Source organism: Mobula hypostoma, chromosome 6, assembly GCF_963921235.1.
Source record: "Mobula hypostoma chromosome 6, sMobHyp1.1, whole genome shotgun sequence".
In the NCBI taxonomy this organism is placed as follows: domain Eukaryota; kingdom Metazoa; phylum Chordata; class Chondrichthyes; order Myliobatiformes; family Myliobatidae; genus Mobula; species Mobula hypostoma.
In genome coordinates, this window is record NC_086102.1 from 179,522,862 (window position 1) to 179,538,239 (window position 15,378).

Here is a 15,378-nt window from a genome sequence, read left to right on the forward strand (position 1 = left end):
AAGGGGATAATTTAATACACCTGTTCATAAAAATCTTGATTAATCCAAAACCTGAAGTGTGTTAATATTTTAGTAACAACGCTAAATTCCTTTACCAGTTAACAGTAGCCAACAAAGCTGCTTAAAAAAACTAAAAGTGGTTCGGGACACTTCATTCGGGGGCGGGGGGGGGGGAATGCAAGGAGTATTTGACGAAGAGAGCACCCGAGATTGAAGACAGAGGTTGTAACTTGCTGAAGCTGGGCGACTCTCTCAGTGAAGCACTCGGTGTCTGCAGTTTGCATTGCTGAGAGCTGGTTTGAAATTGCCTCTCCGGCTCGGACGCATGCGTGCTGCTCGCCTCGGCCCAGGCAGCTGTTTTGGGTCAGAATTCCAACATGGCAGGCATCCGAGCGCACTGGTTTGAAAACTTGGAATGATTTCAAAGCCCTGGCAATTCTCACTCACGTCGAGTTCCCGTTCAACAGTAAACACGGGGTGGATGGTTCGAATTGCGGCGGCCCTCTGAGCGATCCCAGGTAAGACTTTTATTCCGCCTCGAATGGCAGCAACATTTATGTTTGAATCCCGTAAACCGAAGCGAGCGCAAGGAGAGAGAGATTATGTGCACGGAGCGGAAAAAAAAAACCGCGCCTGACTTGCCCAATGTTTATCTTCATCGGGAGACCCCCCTTGCATTATCCGTGGCCTGTAGCGGACTCTTGCAAAACAAAGGAAGAGTCAGAGTTTTCATTGAAGTGAGCGGGGGAATTGCAGCAGCGAGATTTCGAGAGTTCGGCCCCCCCACCCCCCATGTGCATCTTCTGTTCCCCATTGGAGCTGGGCAGACTTATTCTGCTGTCGAATCAGGCAGCCGGTGAGAAAGTGAGAGTGCTTCGGAGCTTGATCTGCTAGGGAAACAACTTCTGGTCAAAGTGTAATAAAAGCAATTACTTGTCATGGTATACAAGGGGAATTCTTTATTCCAAAAAAAAACAGCACTCAAGTGTCAGAAGCGAGGCTGAGCCTATGCTGTAACTGTTCGGGTCTGAAGAGATAACCACATCATCTATTTTCAGGCTTGGGAGGAAGCATGGTGGGCGTATTGTGCCATGAATATGTATAATCTAATGGTATATACAGTAAAGCGATCCTATTACTGTCCTCCCCGGAGCTTCTTGTTAGTTTCCATGGAAGTGAGTGAAATTGACAGCGACTGGGATTCGAGATCATGTGGTTGTATTTTATGTGTGTGTGTGTGTGTGTGTGTTTGTGTGTGTGTGTGTATGTGTGTGTCTGTGTGCGCGCGCGCGCGCGCGCTCTCTCTCCCTCCTCTGGTCTCCCTCGGATCCCTTTTTTTTTGTTGATGTCGCTTTTCCCCCCTAATTATATGCATGTAGGTTAAATGAATACCTGACGAAAGGCTCCACGTTTTCAGCAGTGAAATTTGATAGCCGAGAGAGAGAGGGGGAAAAAGTGGTTAATGAAAACCCAACCGTTGGAATTCTGAATGTGAATTCAATTGTGCGGCTGCAAGAAATGATCAGTAGCGCGAGTGTTTATGGTATGATTTTTTTTTGTTGTTGCTGTTGTATTTTGTCATTTGCAAAAGACTCTTGAGAGCAGAAGGCTTTTTTTCCCTCCTTAAAGATGTTTAATATATACCATTCATAATTTTGGAGCTTCAGGGAGTCTTCCGATTTCACGTTAAAGCTGTAATATATATTCATAGCGGATTTAGTAGTGGTGCGCTCAGGATGCTGTGGAGAGGCTATCGCGTTTATAAATTTTAAATCGGGGGCAGTACAAGTTGATGAGAACTGCTATTTGACGGGAATGCGATTTTTGCAATTGGTATTCATTAGTGCGAATTTCACAGTGAGCGGCCAGCGGAAAGCAGGTTAGGGTTAGGCATCGGTTACCTATAATTATCAGTCGTATGATTTAGGATTTAAAAAAAATACTGATGTGCCACTTATTTCAAAAATCTTATTGGCAACAAAACTTGAACGCATTAATCAATTACAGATTTTAAAACCTGGTTGAGGGTGTTTGGCAGCTTATTTTCGAGAATTATATGTAAATGTGTATGCCATTTAATTACATTGCATGGATACAGATGTGTACACAGCCATAACAAACCCAAGAGTGGTTTGAGTTAAGGACAAGGGAAATAAAAATGTTCCGCCAATTAATGTAGTCCTAAAGTCCGAAATCGAAGATAGCAATAAAGACCTTATGCTGTTGGATATTTGGAGTAGAATCTGATTTTCTACGCTTAGTTTATTTTAATGAGATATTTACAGGAATTCGTGATTTGTCTAATCAATAGGGGCACCAGTTAAATTTGATGTGAAGACTTTTGCCTCGGCGAGTCTCTGCAGAAATAAAATGCAAACTTAGGAAATTTCACCCGGCCCAGGGACGCGTGAAAGCAACGTGTGAGGGTTATTTTGTTTTCGCCTTCCTGAGGTGGTCAGTGATGGCAGTCCTTCAGTGGCATCACGTAAACACCGTGAAGTGTACTTCCACATATTGACGATGACATATGTCTACCCCATCCGTCCCCCTTCCAGTTCGAGGACTTTGGGCCCCCTTGCATCCCCATGCAAACGTTGTCATACGAATTAATATGCGGAGGGGGTCCAGGGACTTTGGCTAAAGTATTATGCATGTGAGCGAATTGCCGTGGTGTAATCATTCGAAAGCAATATGCCTCCCCGTGTACCCCATCCCGACTGTGGCTCATGTACAAGCAACCGCAACTTTAAAAAAAGATCTGTCTTGAATGGAGTCTGTTTGCTTAGACAAAATATTCGAGAATGATACTTTCCGGAAAAGCGCTAAAATCCGCACAAGTAGAGAGACATTCCTAAATGCCCAAGTTTGCATTTGTGAAATTGTTCAACAATGTCAGTGTCAGCAGAGCATTGGCTTTTAAGAGTTAAATTATCGGTCTACATATGGAAAATAACTTTATACAAAATAAATAGGTTGCCTGATTTTTGTATCCACTGTGGCTTCAAATATAATTATTTTTAAATTGCAGAAAAATGATTTTAATGTGCATGTTACATTGCTTAATAGATAAGCAGTAAAAATAATGAATATTTGAGCAAGTATGTAATAAACAGTACTTTTGTCCTTTTCTGGTTAAAGCATAATGCATTTTACAGTATCTGTAAATAAGACTGCTGTAGTAAAATGCCATCAACCTCAGCTTGTCAGCTGTAAGCAAATATGTTAAGTGTTGTGTTTGTGCTTTAGATTAGAAAGAGGAGACCCAGGGGAGCTAGCATCATGCAAATATAACAAATCCCATTTCTAATATGCATGATGTTCACCCTTTCAGCAGCTGGATATGTTTTCTTTGTGTTATTTCTGTGAGTGCTGACAATTTTTTGTACAGATCTAGGTTGGGCTACATAACAAAGTGAAACCAGCTGTCTGTCGCTGCTCTGAGGGATGTGTTTGCTCTGCTGCTGAAGATGAAGGACCACAAATCCTTGACACACTTCCCTGACATGATCAACATTCAGCTGCTGAGATTGTCTGCTTGGTCAATTTTTTTGTGTGTTCTGACTGACAGCATGCAGCACAAACAAATTAAAGCCAAAAAAAAAAGTTTGAGGCTCTCCTTTACCTTCAGCACCTTCTGTGATTCTGTTTGAAGCATCATTCGAGCCCCCTTCGGAAGTATCATTCGCCAATGAAATATTCACTCTGGTACAGGAGAATGAAATAGAAGAGCTGTTTCTTTCCAGGTAGTTAAGGTAGTTGTAACTCAGTATGTTGCGTCAAAATTTAGCTCTTGCCTTACAATTTAAAAAGCAGATCAGTGGCTGGTAAGAAGTGGTATTTGGATTCGTGTGCAAATTGGGAATTGGACAGGGGAGTCCCTAAAGAGGGGGATGGTGAGGGGAGTGGGTTTCAGGGGAGAACATTGGGGGAAGGGAGATTTAATGTTAATACTTTTAATCTGGACTTGTGGAGAATTCATGAGCATCCATAGATTTACACAAGTAATTATCATATCCCAAGTGGCACAGGAAGACATTTGCCTAAAAACTGATGTCTTCATTACAGTGTTTACATTTTAATAGAGCAGATTAGTAACTGCTATATATGATTACAGTGTAGCGGAGGGACAACTTTTTAATATTTCCATGAAAAGTTCTGAGCAAAATAACAATTGAATCAGTTTCAGAATATAAAGTAATTGAAATAGAGGAAAACGAGATTTGAAGTTCGTAAATCCAAATCCCAATTTTTTTCATTTCCCAAATTGTGTTTGTAATATTCCAGTATTTTGCAGAGTTCTCTTTCTATTGCCCAGTGAATGCTTTATACAAGGCTCTGAAATACCATGTAGCTACGTACTTGGCAGAATGCCATACATTGACTGCAGGAGCCTTGGTACCTGAGAGCATATCAGTAGTCTGGTCTGTAAAAATGTGATGGAAATGTTGGTAAACTGCCATACGGGTTTGGGAATGTCGGAAAAATGTCTATGTAATCAGCTTCAAACTCCTGTCTCAGACACCCTGGACTGGAAATAGCTGTGTATTGACCAGAAGTCTGTGGGTGCAAAGCATACTTGCTGACCAGTGCATTAACGATTCATTGCAATGGCCTGATACAGATTTGATAACAGGGTCATTATTTGCATGCGCAGACAAACTTAACTTTATAAATATGGTGCATCAAAATATCTGGTGAAATGAGTGGTCAATTACTTACATAGTCAGATGCTAAGACACAGTTGGCACTGTCTCAACATTATGTGAATTTAAAAGATCCAAAAATAAGAATGCAGCAAATTCCAATCTATTTACATTAACTGCACTGTTGCCAGAATTACTTACTTTCTTTCAAATACTGACAGTGATCCAGAGATAAAAGTTCAAAGTATGTTCAAATGCCGGAGCCTGTATTTTATATCCAGCTGAAATGATTTTAGTTCAAGGTTACATTGTTATTGCATGATTGTTCTTTTTTCCCTCTTCCAGTTCTTTGCCTTGTTCAATACCAAAAGCATTTAGGAATTTTATTGTCCGTCTATTTCTAGAAATGTATTTGTCACTCCAGTATTTCATTATAAAAATTTGTTCTCTTTTAAAATTCATTGTTTTGCTGTCCATGACAATAATGGGTGTTTAATTACTCAATAAGAGATTCCATTTTTACTGCAGGCTAGACAAACGGTATTGATTTTTTACTTTGCTGCAATATGAAACTGAAAAACACAATTACAATTCTTTGCCTTGTGGAGTGCATTAGTCCTGTTCAAAATCAGACATAGTTACAGGAGCCAACCAGCTGAGACTGTAAAAGCATTTATTTTATAATTCCCGTGTTTTGCTTGATAATCTTGCATATTCACAAATGCATAATGAAAAATTGAAATCAGTGGGTTTTTTCCTTCTGTATTTACCAAAATTATCATAATCTTTGCCAAATCCAACATTATCTTTCAATGAAAGTTGTTCTGTAGTGTAGATTCTTAAAAGAAAAAAAATACTTTTAATAATACCATCAAATTATAGTAACATTTCACGACAATTTTTTCAAGAGTGGCAGGTAGAAGCTTGCATTAATCTTTTATATAGTCTTCTTCATCTCTCACCTTTTATAAATGCTTAGACCTGTGGATAATAGTCTTCAGTCACCGTGCTACAGTTTAAAGTTGCTTTTGTTTACATGCAAGCCCGCCAGTGAATGTTGGTAGGCTGTTCGAATCTAAATGTGCACACATTCTTACAGGATTCATTGGATTAAAATAATGAACTCTGGGTAGCTTTCTCTTTCCTCCCTGACACAGAGTTGCTGTGGCAAACTCTTGTGTTTTGGCAGAGGACTAATTTAGCCCAGACGGGAATCGAACCCAGGACCATTCAGGTTTGTCTAGTTGTTGCTCACTTGATCAGCTTGTTGAACAATCAGGAAAGCCTGTTTAAAATCTTCTAGTTTAATCTTAATGAGAAGTGATTGAATGAATGTGGCTGTTAAAGATTCAGTGTAGAATAATAAATTCCATATCAGAAATTGCGTGAACAGAAGGGTAGTGAAAAAATGGGATTAATATAAGCAAGATATGAGAAATAAGTACTTTTGGAATTATACATTTAACAATTGTAATTCTCTTTGACAGAATATCATTCAGATTTTAAATATGAAATATTTAAAAAATGAACATGCTGATTTAGTCATGAATAATTTCATAATATGTGTATTGTATAACATTTAAATAATGGTGTAAAGTGGAATTGTTCATTTTGGGCTTCTAATAAAAGTAAGTTTTTTGGTCAGTCCTATTTAACTATAGAATTAAGTAATTTTGTGATAATTTTAAAATTGAAATTACTCTGCCTGGTGGCTTATGATGTACCTGAAGGATAAGCAAACTGATTGTCAGTAAAACTGCTTGATGGCAGTACTTTATGAAGGTGTGTCTCAATCACTGCTACATTTTTCTTTACTAAGTTTTATTACCATTTGCCTCCAGATTGTCTATGTTCTTCTTGGTCATAGCATTCATTAGTTGCCTAGTTCACCTTTGTTCGCAGCAGACTTGGGAAATGACCTCATATTTGAGTGACTGTCGATAACAAATTGCAGCATCTTCACCATTCAGACTGGGAGGACTGTGACTGCTAAAGACTTCTTCAAACCAATAAATGGCTGTAACATCCACTTAATTTTTTAATTAAACTTAAACTTAATTACTATTTAATACTAGGCAATTAAAGTGTGTGGTCAGGGCTGTCTATATAAAATGCATCAATTTGAACCTGCCATTTGATTAATGGCCTTGCCGATGTAGAAAGTGCACCGCAAAAGAGAGCTGCAATAGGGTCATATCTTTAATAGCTGTATAAAGTGCATTTTAGCTGTTATTCTCTGTAACAATTGACTCAAAAATCATATATTACATAAATTTCATTATCTTCTTTATAAGCTCATAGTTTTTTTGAATTTCAATTATTTTAACACTAATATATTTTATGGTTAATGTATGAGGGGATGTGCATAATTTTTATATTGCAATAAGATACAGAATGTAGCTGAAAAACCACTGGTTAGTAACTGCACATTGTTCACTGGACTTTGTTTAGATTTAATAAATCTTACCCTTTTCTCAGGTTTTGCATGATTTGGCTTTTAATATTCATTATTTGTTACAAATGAAAGTAAGCTTAATATTTACATTTTTCATTCTGAGGGTGGAGTAAATCTAAGTCAATTATATTTATAATAAAATAGAAAAATAAACCTTTTCATGCAAATAAAAAGGCATGGGTTAACTTCTCAAAGCATAACATTTGTAGCTAGATGAGAATTTTGAAAGATTAAGGTTTAAAAACATTAAATTCTTTTTTAGATGTTTGTATTATTTTGTGTAGATGTAAATGAAGCTAATGAGTGAGAAAACAAATATTCTTCATTTGTCATTGAAGCTTAAGCTAAATATTTACAATCGTGTTTGCTTGCATTGGGTAATGCTGTGCACCATATTGACAGTGTAGTTGCTGGGTACTATGTGTATTTTCTATGCAAAGTATTTTAAGTTACTGACGGTAGATAGAAGATGTTTGGCCTATTTACCGTTGCAAGAGACTTGGAATGATTTAGTTCACTATCCACAGGAGCCACTGTTCACAGTGTGTTGAGTCTATATTCACAGATACAGCTGCTTGGATTCCCTTTGCTGAACTGTCTTATTGTGGCTGTGGCAAACTTGACCTGTCTGTACTTTCGTGAACGAGATAGTCGAATTTTTTAACACTGTGATAAACTGCAGAGTTTTAAAGCAACTTTTATTTGCTAAAGGCAAGGAATAATTGGGTATTTTGATCTGTTATGACTTGTCATTCACTCAAGTGCAAATGTCGAGTTGTGACCCATCTGCTTTCCTCTTTACCATAGTGAGTTTGGGATTAGGGTTTGACCCTCTTGTTGTTGTAAGCAATACTATTAATCACATCCAGTTGCCAATAGAAGATGCAGTCAAATCGCATTATTAATTTAGGAGGACTAATTTAGGACCCCATTTCAGCCTTCAGCCTTCAGTGAAATGTATAGTAGCCAACATTAGTCTTGATTTCTGTTTGAACTAGAATTTTGTGATTTGCTTGTTGTGTTTTTATTCAGTAAGTTCCAGAAAGTAGAATAGTTTATTCTTGGGTAAAGTAGCTTTATTACATGTCACATAACTACTTCTGATGCAAATTTATTCTCAATGTTTAATATTTCCACAATAAGGATAATACATTTCCATGGGCACATGAGATTTATATTACCCACACCTATTTTATAATTTAATATTCATGCTTTTGAGATTTGGTTTATCTATTTTTTTATTCAGTCCGATAAAGGTTACCTCTGCATAAAATTAAATTTAAGGAATCTACCAGATGTAATTGACAATTTTAAGCAGCATAAAATTGTTATCGTGAATTAAAGACCATGTTGTTCATCAATAACTAGAACGGCATTGTGAATTTTTATATCATCAGAGAAGTTTGGGAAAGAGTTAATATTTTAAGACTGTATAATTTTGAGATTCAAGATAAATTCGGGAGCAATTGCCCGTCTTGTATTAATGGAAGAGAAAGGAATCCTGCTGTCTCTCTGCATACTTTATGCTTGAAGTTCACTTTAAAATTTTTAACACCGAATATTAATTAAGATGAATAGCCATGTGCTAAGGCAAATATGTTACGATTGGCTAAAGTACCAGTGTGATGAACCATAGAAAAGGATATTCAATAGTGCGGTGTAGTACTGGATCAGATTTTCATCTTCAGTTTAATGGAAGAAATTAAGTTGAAGCTAAAATCTTTCTTAAGGAACTAATGCAGTCTCCTAAGTATTTTTGCATGCATTTGAGCAGAGAACTATAGAACAATACTGAAAGAAAGTTCTAAATGTGTTCCTTCCTGATTGCTTTATTTATTATTTGTTTATGTGCCTGAAATTTGAGGAAAAATTGGAGTAATTTATGAGGAAAGAGCTGGAAAAAGTATATTATTAGTTAGATTAATATATTCTTGTTAATCTGTACATTATATTTTGACACAAAATGATCTCATTGAGATAATGTGAATTAAAGTAAATTTGTATGGCAATTTGTATTTTTTTTTAAATGGCATAGACTACAGATGGTTTTGGAAAAGAAGAAAATACACACATCCCTTTACTGGGAAATCTAAAACATTTTGTCTTTATTTAGCTCTTAATATATTCAACAAAACTAACAGAGTAGAGTTAGAAAGTTAAGGACCTGGATGAAAATTCAATATTGTGAATATTCTATATTTATCCTATCACACACAGATAAATCCACATCAATGCTTTGACATACAACACAGAATAAACTCTTCTGGCCCGTTGAGCTGCGCCACCAGGCAATCCCCCAAATTAATCCTAGCCCAATATTGGGGCAATTTACAATGACCAATTAATCAGTACATCTTTTCGACTGTGGGAGGAAACCGGAGCACCCGGGGGAAACCCATGTGATCACTGGGAGAACGTACCAACTCCTTATAGGCAGTGGCAGGAATTGAACCTGGATCACTGGTACTGTAAAGCGTTGTGCTAACCACTACACTACCACGCTGCTTCTGTTTGGAATGTTCTCCAGCACATTCCCTCTATCAAGGTTACCAGCTGTAGATTTAATTCTTTCCCTAATGATGTGATAGGGAGTTAATGAACTTTAACTTTGGCATCGTATTTTTTGTGTTGGTCTGGAGTTTTTGCTTCTGGACTTTTTTTTTCTTGTATTTAATTAGCTGTGCACATTTTCCTTGAGTCTTCTCTTAGTACATATTTACATTGCACCTTAATCTATGGGAAGAAAGCTCAATATCCATTCTTTAGATGTCTCATAATTCTGCTGCTGTCCACAACATTGGCATTGTCTTTTAGGATGCAGCCATCTGACCTCCAAAACTGTGAACCCTCTCATACAAGATATCGCTTTCTTCAATTTGTATCAAAGCGTTTTTTGATTCAAGAATTTTCATTGGTCTCCATTGTTATTTTCAATTGTCAGAACAACTGATGGGCTTTTTGTAATTGACTGAGGCTCCTGTAATGTTCTGTCATACAGTTATCCATTGACCCTTTTGGATACCTTGTTTTAATCATTATTTTAAAATTACAGTGGGGCCCAGAATAACCATGTTATATTTATAATTTAATATATTTAATAAAACTCATTTTTATTAGTAAAAGTATATGAAATTCATGGGTGATCATCAGCGGAGCAAAGTATTATTTCATTATCTTGATGAACCCATTGCTCCATGCTTTGACTACCCATGGGCCAATTTACTTGTATTTTGTCTCTGCATAATAACGTGCCATCATGGAAAACATGATGATAATTCCATATTCTGTCTTTTAATGCATACCATATGAAATCAAACTTAAAATTGAAGTGCTGCATAGTTGGACTCAGGAATTTTCTGTGCGGAGGAAATAAGGCTTTATTTCGATTAGATCTGAGCCCTTCAGATATAACGTTTGAAAGTCTTGCATGAACCTTATGTATGTTTGCTAAGCACCCTTTACATGTATTTTTGTAAGAACTCCTAAGTTGTTTTTTCTTATGTATTTGATACTTGTTAGCATGTCCAAAAGTGCCAGTTCACACAAAGAGCTGGTTGGGAAATCCATCGTCATGTCCAGTAAACTTAACCAAGTCAAATCTTATTCAAAGTGGGGATACAATTCATTAAAATAGACATAACATTCGAAAAGAGGGTAAAGGGGGAAAGAGAGCTTGATATGTTTTGAATGCCATTAAATGAGGTACATCCCATCTTTTAAGTTTTTGAGGGACATAATATTTATTTAGTTTTTTATGATCACCAGCAAAAGCAAAGAAACTCTTCAACATTTCAATTTCTTCTCTTTTCAGTAAACACTTAGTAGTGCTATTTCTTAACATTCTGTCACATCCAAATGATAAATCAGTTTTTCCTTTATTCCAGCACTTTTCCTTAAAATTTGTCTTGCACTGCTTTCCAACAAACGTTTGAAACTTTCTGTGTATATTTAGTCTTCAAGTCACAGGAAAAATGCTAATCAAAGATTAAATATTAATATTTATACTTCCAACTATTTCAGGCTTCCTGTAATTAACTATAGTTGATTCTTTTTTTTTAAAAACCCTTTTCAGCGTTATTGAGAATAGGCACTTTCCACATAATCTCCGAGAAGCCAGCGTGTTTCTGGTTTAAACATCGGTAAATAAATAATATTAAGGTTAATAATTCCATGCAATTGCTTAATCTTCAAAAGGGTTCCAATAATAGGGCAAACTGTTTAAATTTGAAAGTTTGCTGAATTAAATTTGAATTGATAGCTTTCATTTCTGTCTGCTCAAAGTCTAACCTGTCAAGCCATCATTGCAGTGACACATGGGGATTGGAATCACTATCCACTGTTTACTTTAAACTGAGTACAGGTCATGCATTTTAGATGTTGCCTTTGATTTCTCTGCAGCAAGGAAAGGTAATGTTGCACCCCGTTTGCTCCACCCTCAGTTTACATCCTTTCACTCTTCTTGATTTGCTCACTGTTTTATTTACCTTTACACAGTGCCTGAGAAAATAGTCAAATGAGATGCTCCCACATTAGTAACAAAACTACCCTGTCATCCATTTAAATGACAGCAAAGCACCTTCCTGTTCAGCAGCTCTCCAGGCCACAGCCCAGCACCAAAAAATGATCTGCCAAATTTTTGTTCAGTCACTCTTGAATTGAGTACAATGCACAAGGTTGCTATGTTTGATGATTGGAAAGCTGATTCGAGAGATAAAAGTACACTAATGCCAACAATTTTAAGGGCTTGCCTTTCTGAAATAGTTCTTTTTGGTATTTGTATTCAACATTTAGGATGGATTGTGTTGCATAAAATTGTTACTATTTTGGAGAGACGTTGGTGTAAATAGTACATTTTTTCTGGCGTAATTTAAAATGTCCATTCACATAATATGCTTGTTAATAGGCAGAATATTAACTGTTAATATGGATAAAAAAAATAACTGGATAAAGAAGATCAATATCAGCAAACTTAATACCAAAATTTGCAAAACCTAAAAATCCACATTTTGTTTCTAATGAAATGTACGTCCTTAAACATTGTTTTTATATTCTACCACTCACCATTAGTTAATAATAATAAAGTCAGTATGTTAATATTGATATATTCTAAAAGCACAAAATACTGAAATAGCTTATTTTTAGTTAAGTCACTGGACATTTGTATATTAAATGTATTAATGCAGAAAATCACCTCTGATACTTTATAATATTTTTACTTTAAAGTTACTGGCCCAAAGGATATCTAAATGTTAAAACCGTCACTGACAGCTTACTGCACAATATCAGGTCAACTATCACTTACATATTTTCAGTTAATTTTCTACTTGACAAAAAAAACTTTATTTATCATCATGGTGGTGCATTATGTGTTCCCAGGTAGATAACTATATGGCTTTTCCCTGAGGTCTTAATTTAAAGACGTTTTAGTCTTGCTGATCTGGTCAACAGCAGTGCTTGAATGAAGCGAATCTGCTCTGCAATATAAATTATTATTCATATGTAGACATCTTAGGCTGTTCTTACAAGTAATTATGTTTCCTTCACAAGGAGAATAGTCTACATTCCTGAATAGAACAGACGGGAAATGTTCCAGTCACTGAAAAAGGCTGCAGAAGAAATTTTACTAATGCATTTTCTCTGTCAAGCACCAATAGATGTGTCTTTGAAAATGACAAGGAACATAGAAACAAGACACTAGACATCTTTTGAATGTCCTGTTTTCTCAAATAAGGAATATATTCATTTTCAGTCTCATGGTTAGGCCTGGGTAATTGTTCAGTGGAGGAGAACACACAGCCATGTAGTGAACAATTCCATTCGAAAGGATGAAACGTGCTCAGCTTTGTGGAATTTGCTGTTAACAATAGACGAATTATGAGCACAATGTATTAAATAGGGAAGCAAGTTATTCACAAACTCCAGCTGTGCTTTTTCCCATCTCTTATAGAATATGAATTTTGTGCTGCATTTGAATTTTGAATGATGCAATTAGTTTTTTTGGCAGAGTAGTTGATCTCAAATTTTAAGTTGTTTTTGAAACTAAATTCTTCTGAAAATCAGTGGATCAAAATGAATTGGTGTTGAATGCTACCTACTGACTGGTATGGTGGGGGCTACTGCACAGGATCAAAGTAAGCTGCAGAGAGTTGTAAGCTTAGTCAGCTCCATCATGGGCACCAGCCTCGAGAGTATCCCAAGACATTTTTAAGAAGCGATGTCTCCATAAGGTGGCATCATCATTATGGACCCCCATCACCCAGGTCATCCCTTGTTCTCATTGCTACCACCAGGAAGGAGGTACAGAAGTGTGAAGGCCTGAAAAAGAAGGCACTTTTAGACTGTAGACTCAATATATCATTGTATTGTAGACTACTTGGACTTCCAGTGAAGTAAAGTAAATTAATGTTACACATACAAAACATCTGCTGTTGATTCTTTTCCACAGATGCTGGCTGACTTGTTGAGTTCCTCCAGCACTTTGTGTCTGTTAAACTGTAAGCAGAATTAGGCCACTTCCCCATTGAGTCTGCTCTGCCATTTCATCATGGCTGATCCATTTTCCCTCAGCCCCAATCTTCTGCTCCGTATCTTTTCATGCCCTAACTGATCAGGAATCTATCAATCTCTCCCTTAAATATACCCAATGACTTGGCCTCCACAGCCACCTGTGGCAAAGAATTCCACAGACTCACCACTCCCTGGCTAGAAAAATTCCTCTTCATCTGTATTCTAAAAGGATGTACCTCTATTCTGAGGCTGTGCCCTCTGGTCTTAGAATGTCTCACCCTAAGAAAAATCCTCTCCACATCCACTCTATCAAAGCCTTTTACCATTCAATAGGTTCTTCTGAATTCCAGTGAGGAGAGGCTCAGAGCAGTCAAATGCTCCTCGTATGACAATCCTTTCAATCTTGGAATCATTTTCGTGAGCCTCCTTTGAACTGTCCAACGTTAGCACATCCTTTCTCAGATAAAGGGACAAAAACTGCTCATGGTAGCCTAAGTGAGACCTCACCAGTGCTTTATAAAGCCTCAACATTACATCCTTAGACCATAAGATATAGGAGCAGAATTAGTCCATTTGGCCCATTGAGTCTGCGCCGCCATTTCCTCAAGGCTAATCCATTTTCCCTCTCATCCTTGTGTTGCTCTGGATTTCCTGTGGCTGCAGACTTTCTTGTGATTATGAAATTAATGTCACACCGTAAAACTCGAGAGGGATAGTCCGGGTAATTATAGACCAGTGAGCTTTACGTCTGTGGTGGGAAAGCTGTTGGAAAAGATTCTTAGAGATAGGATGTCTGGGCATTTAGAGAATCATGGTCTGATCAGGGACAGTCAGCATGGCTTTGTGAAGGACAGATCGTGTCTAATAAGCCTGATAGAGTCCTTTGAGGAGGTGACCAGGCATTTAGATGAGGGTAGTGCAGTGGATGTGATCTATGTGGATTTTAGTAAGGCATTTGACAAGGTTCCACACGGTAGGCTTATTCAGAAAGTCAGAAGGCATGGGATCCAGGGAAGTTTGGCCAGGTGGATTCAGAATTGGCTTGCCTGCAGAAGGCAGAGGGTCATGGTGGAGGGAGTACATTCAGATTGGAGGATTGTGACTAGTGGTGTCCCACAAGGATCTGTTCTGGGACCTCTAATTTTCGTGATTTTTATTAACGACCTGGATGTAGGGCACCTCTGCTCAGTACAAGGGGACATGGCTTTAAGGTAAAGGGTGGGAAATTCAAGGGGGATATTAGAGGAAGATTTTTTACTCAGAGTGGCTGGTGCGTGGAATGCACTGCCTGAGTCAGTGGTGGAGGCAGATACACTAGTGAAGTTTAAGAGACTACTAGACAGCTATATGGAGGAATTTAAGGTGGGGGCTGATATTGGAAGCAGGGTTTGAGGGTCGGCAGAACATTGTGGGCCGAAGGGCCTGTACTGTGCTGTACTATTCTATTGAAAAATAATGAAGTGTTGATGTTGTGATTTTTTTTTTTTGAATTTGCTTTCTGGAAAAGTACTTGAATGAAATTTGTAATGAAAATTGCATCATTATTCATTTTTCACTGTTTTTGTGGTGATAGGAATCCTGATTTTAAAAAGCAAATTCTATACGCATTCTTTGCTGGTACTGTGGATACATCAGCAGTGTTACAATGTGCCGGTTATGTATCACTTTCCTGTGAAATGATTAAAATGGCAGTAGTGATCAATTTAAAGCTCTGACATTTAAAGCAATATGTGAGCCTGGGAACAAACATTCATTGTTCAGTTAACTTGTACT

At 37.2% G+C, this 15,378-nt stretch overlaps 1 protein-coding gene across 2 annotated transcripts in view; it reads left to right on the top strand.

The window, feature by feature from the left end:
* Nucleotides 1-371: 371 nt before the first annotated feature.
* The window catches only part of fign (fidgetin), a 96,523-nt gene continuing 81,516 nt past the window's right edge, over nt 372-15,378 (top strand). The window contains exon 1 of one of the 2 annotated variants that reach the window (XM_063052336.1): nt 372-518. Coding sequence is in view for 1 of the 2 variants with exons in the window: in XM_063052335.1 (XP_062908405.1) it covers nt 1,519-1,543 (25 nt within the window). In the remaining variant the exon portion in view is untranslated. Of the gene's footprint in view, nt 519-953; nt 1,544-15,378 lie in introns of those variants that run through there. The other variant, XM_063052335.1, reaches the window with a different exon arrangement.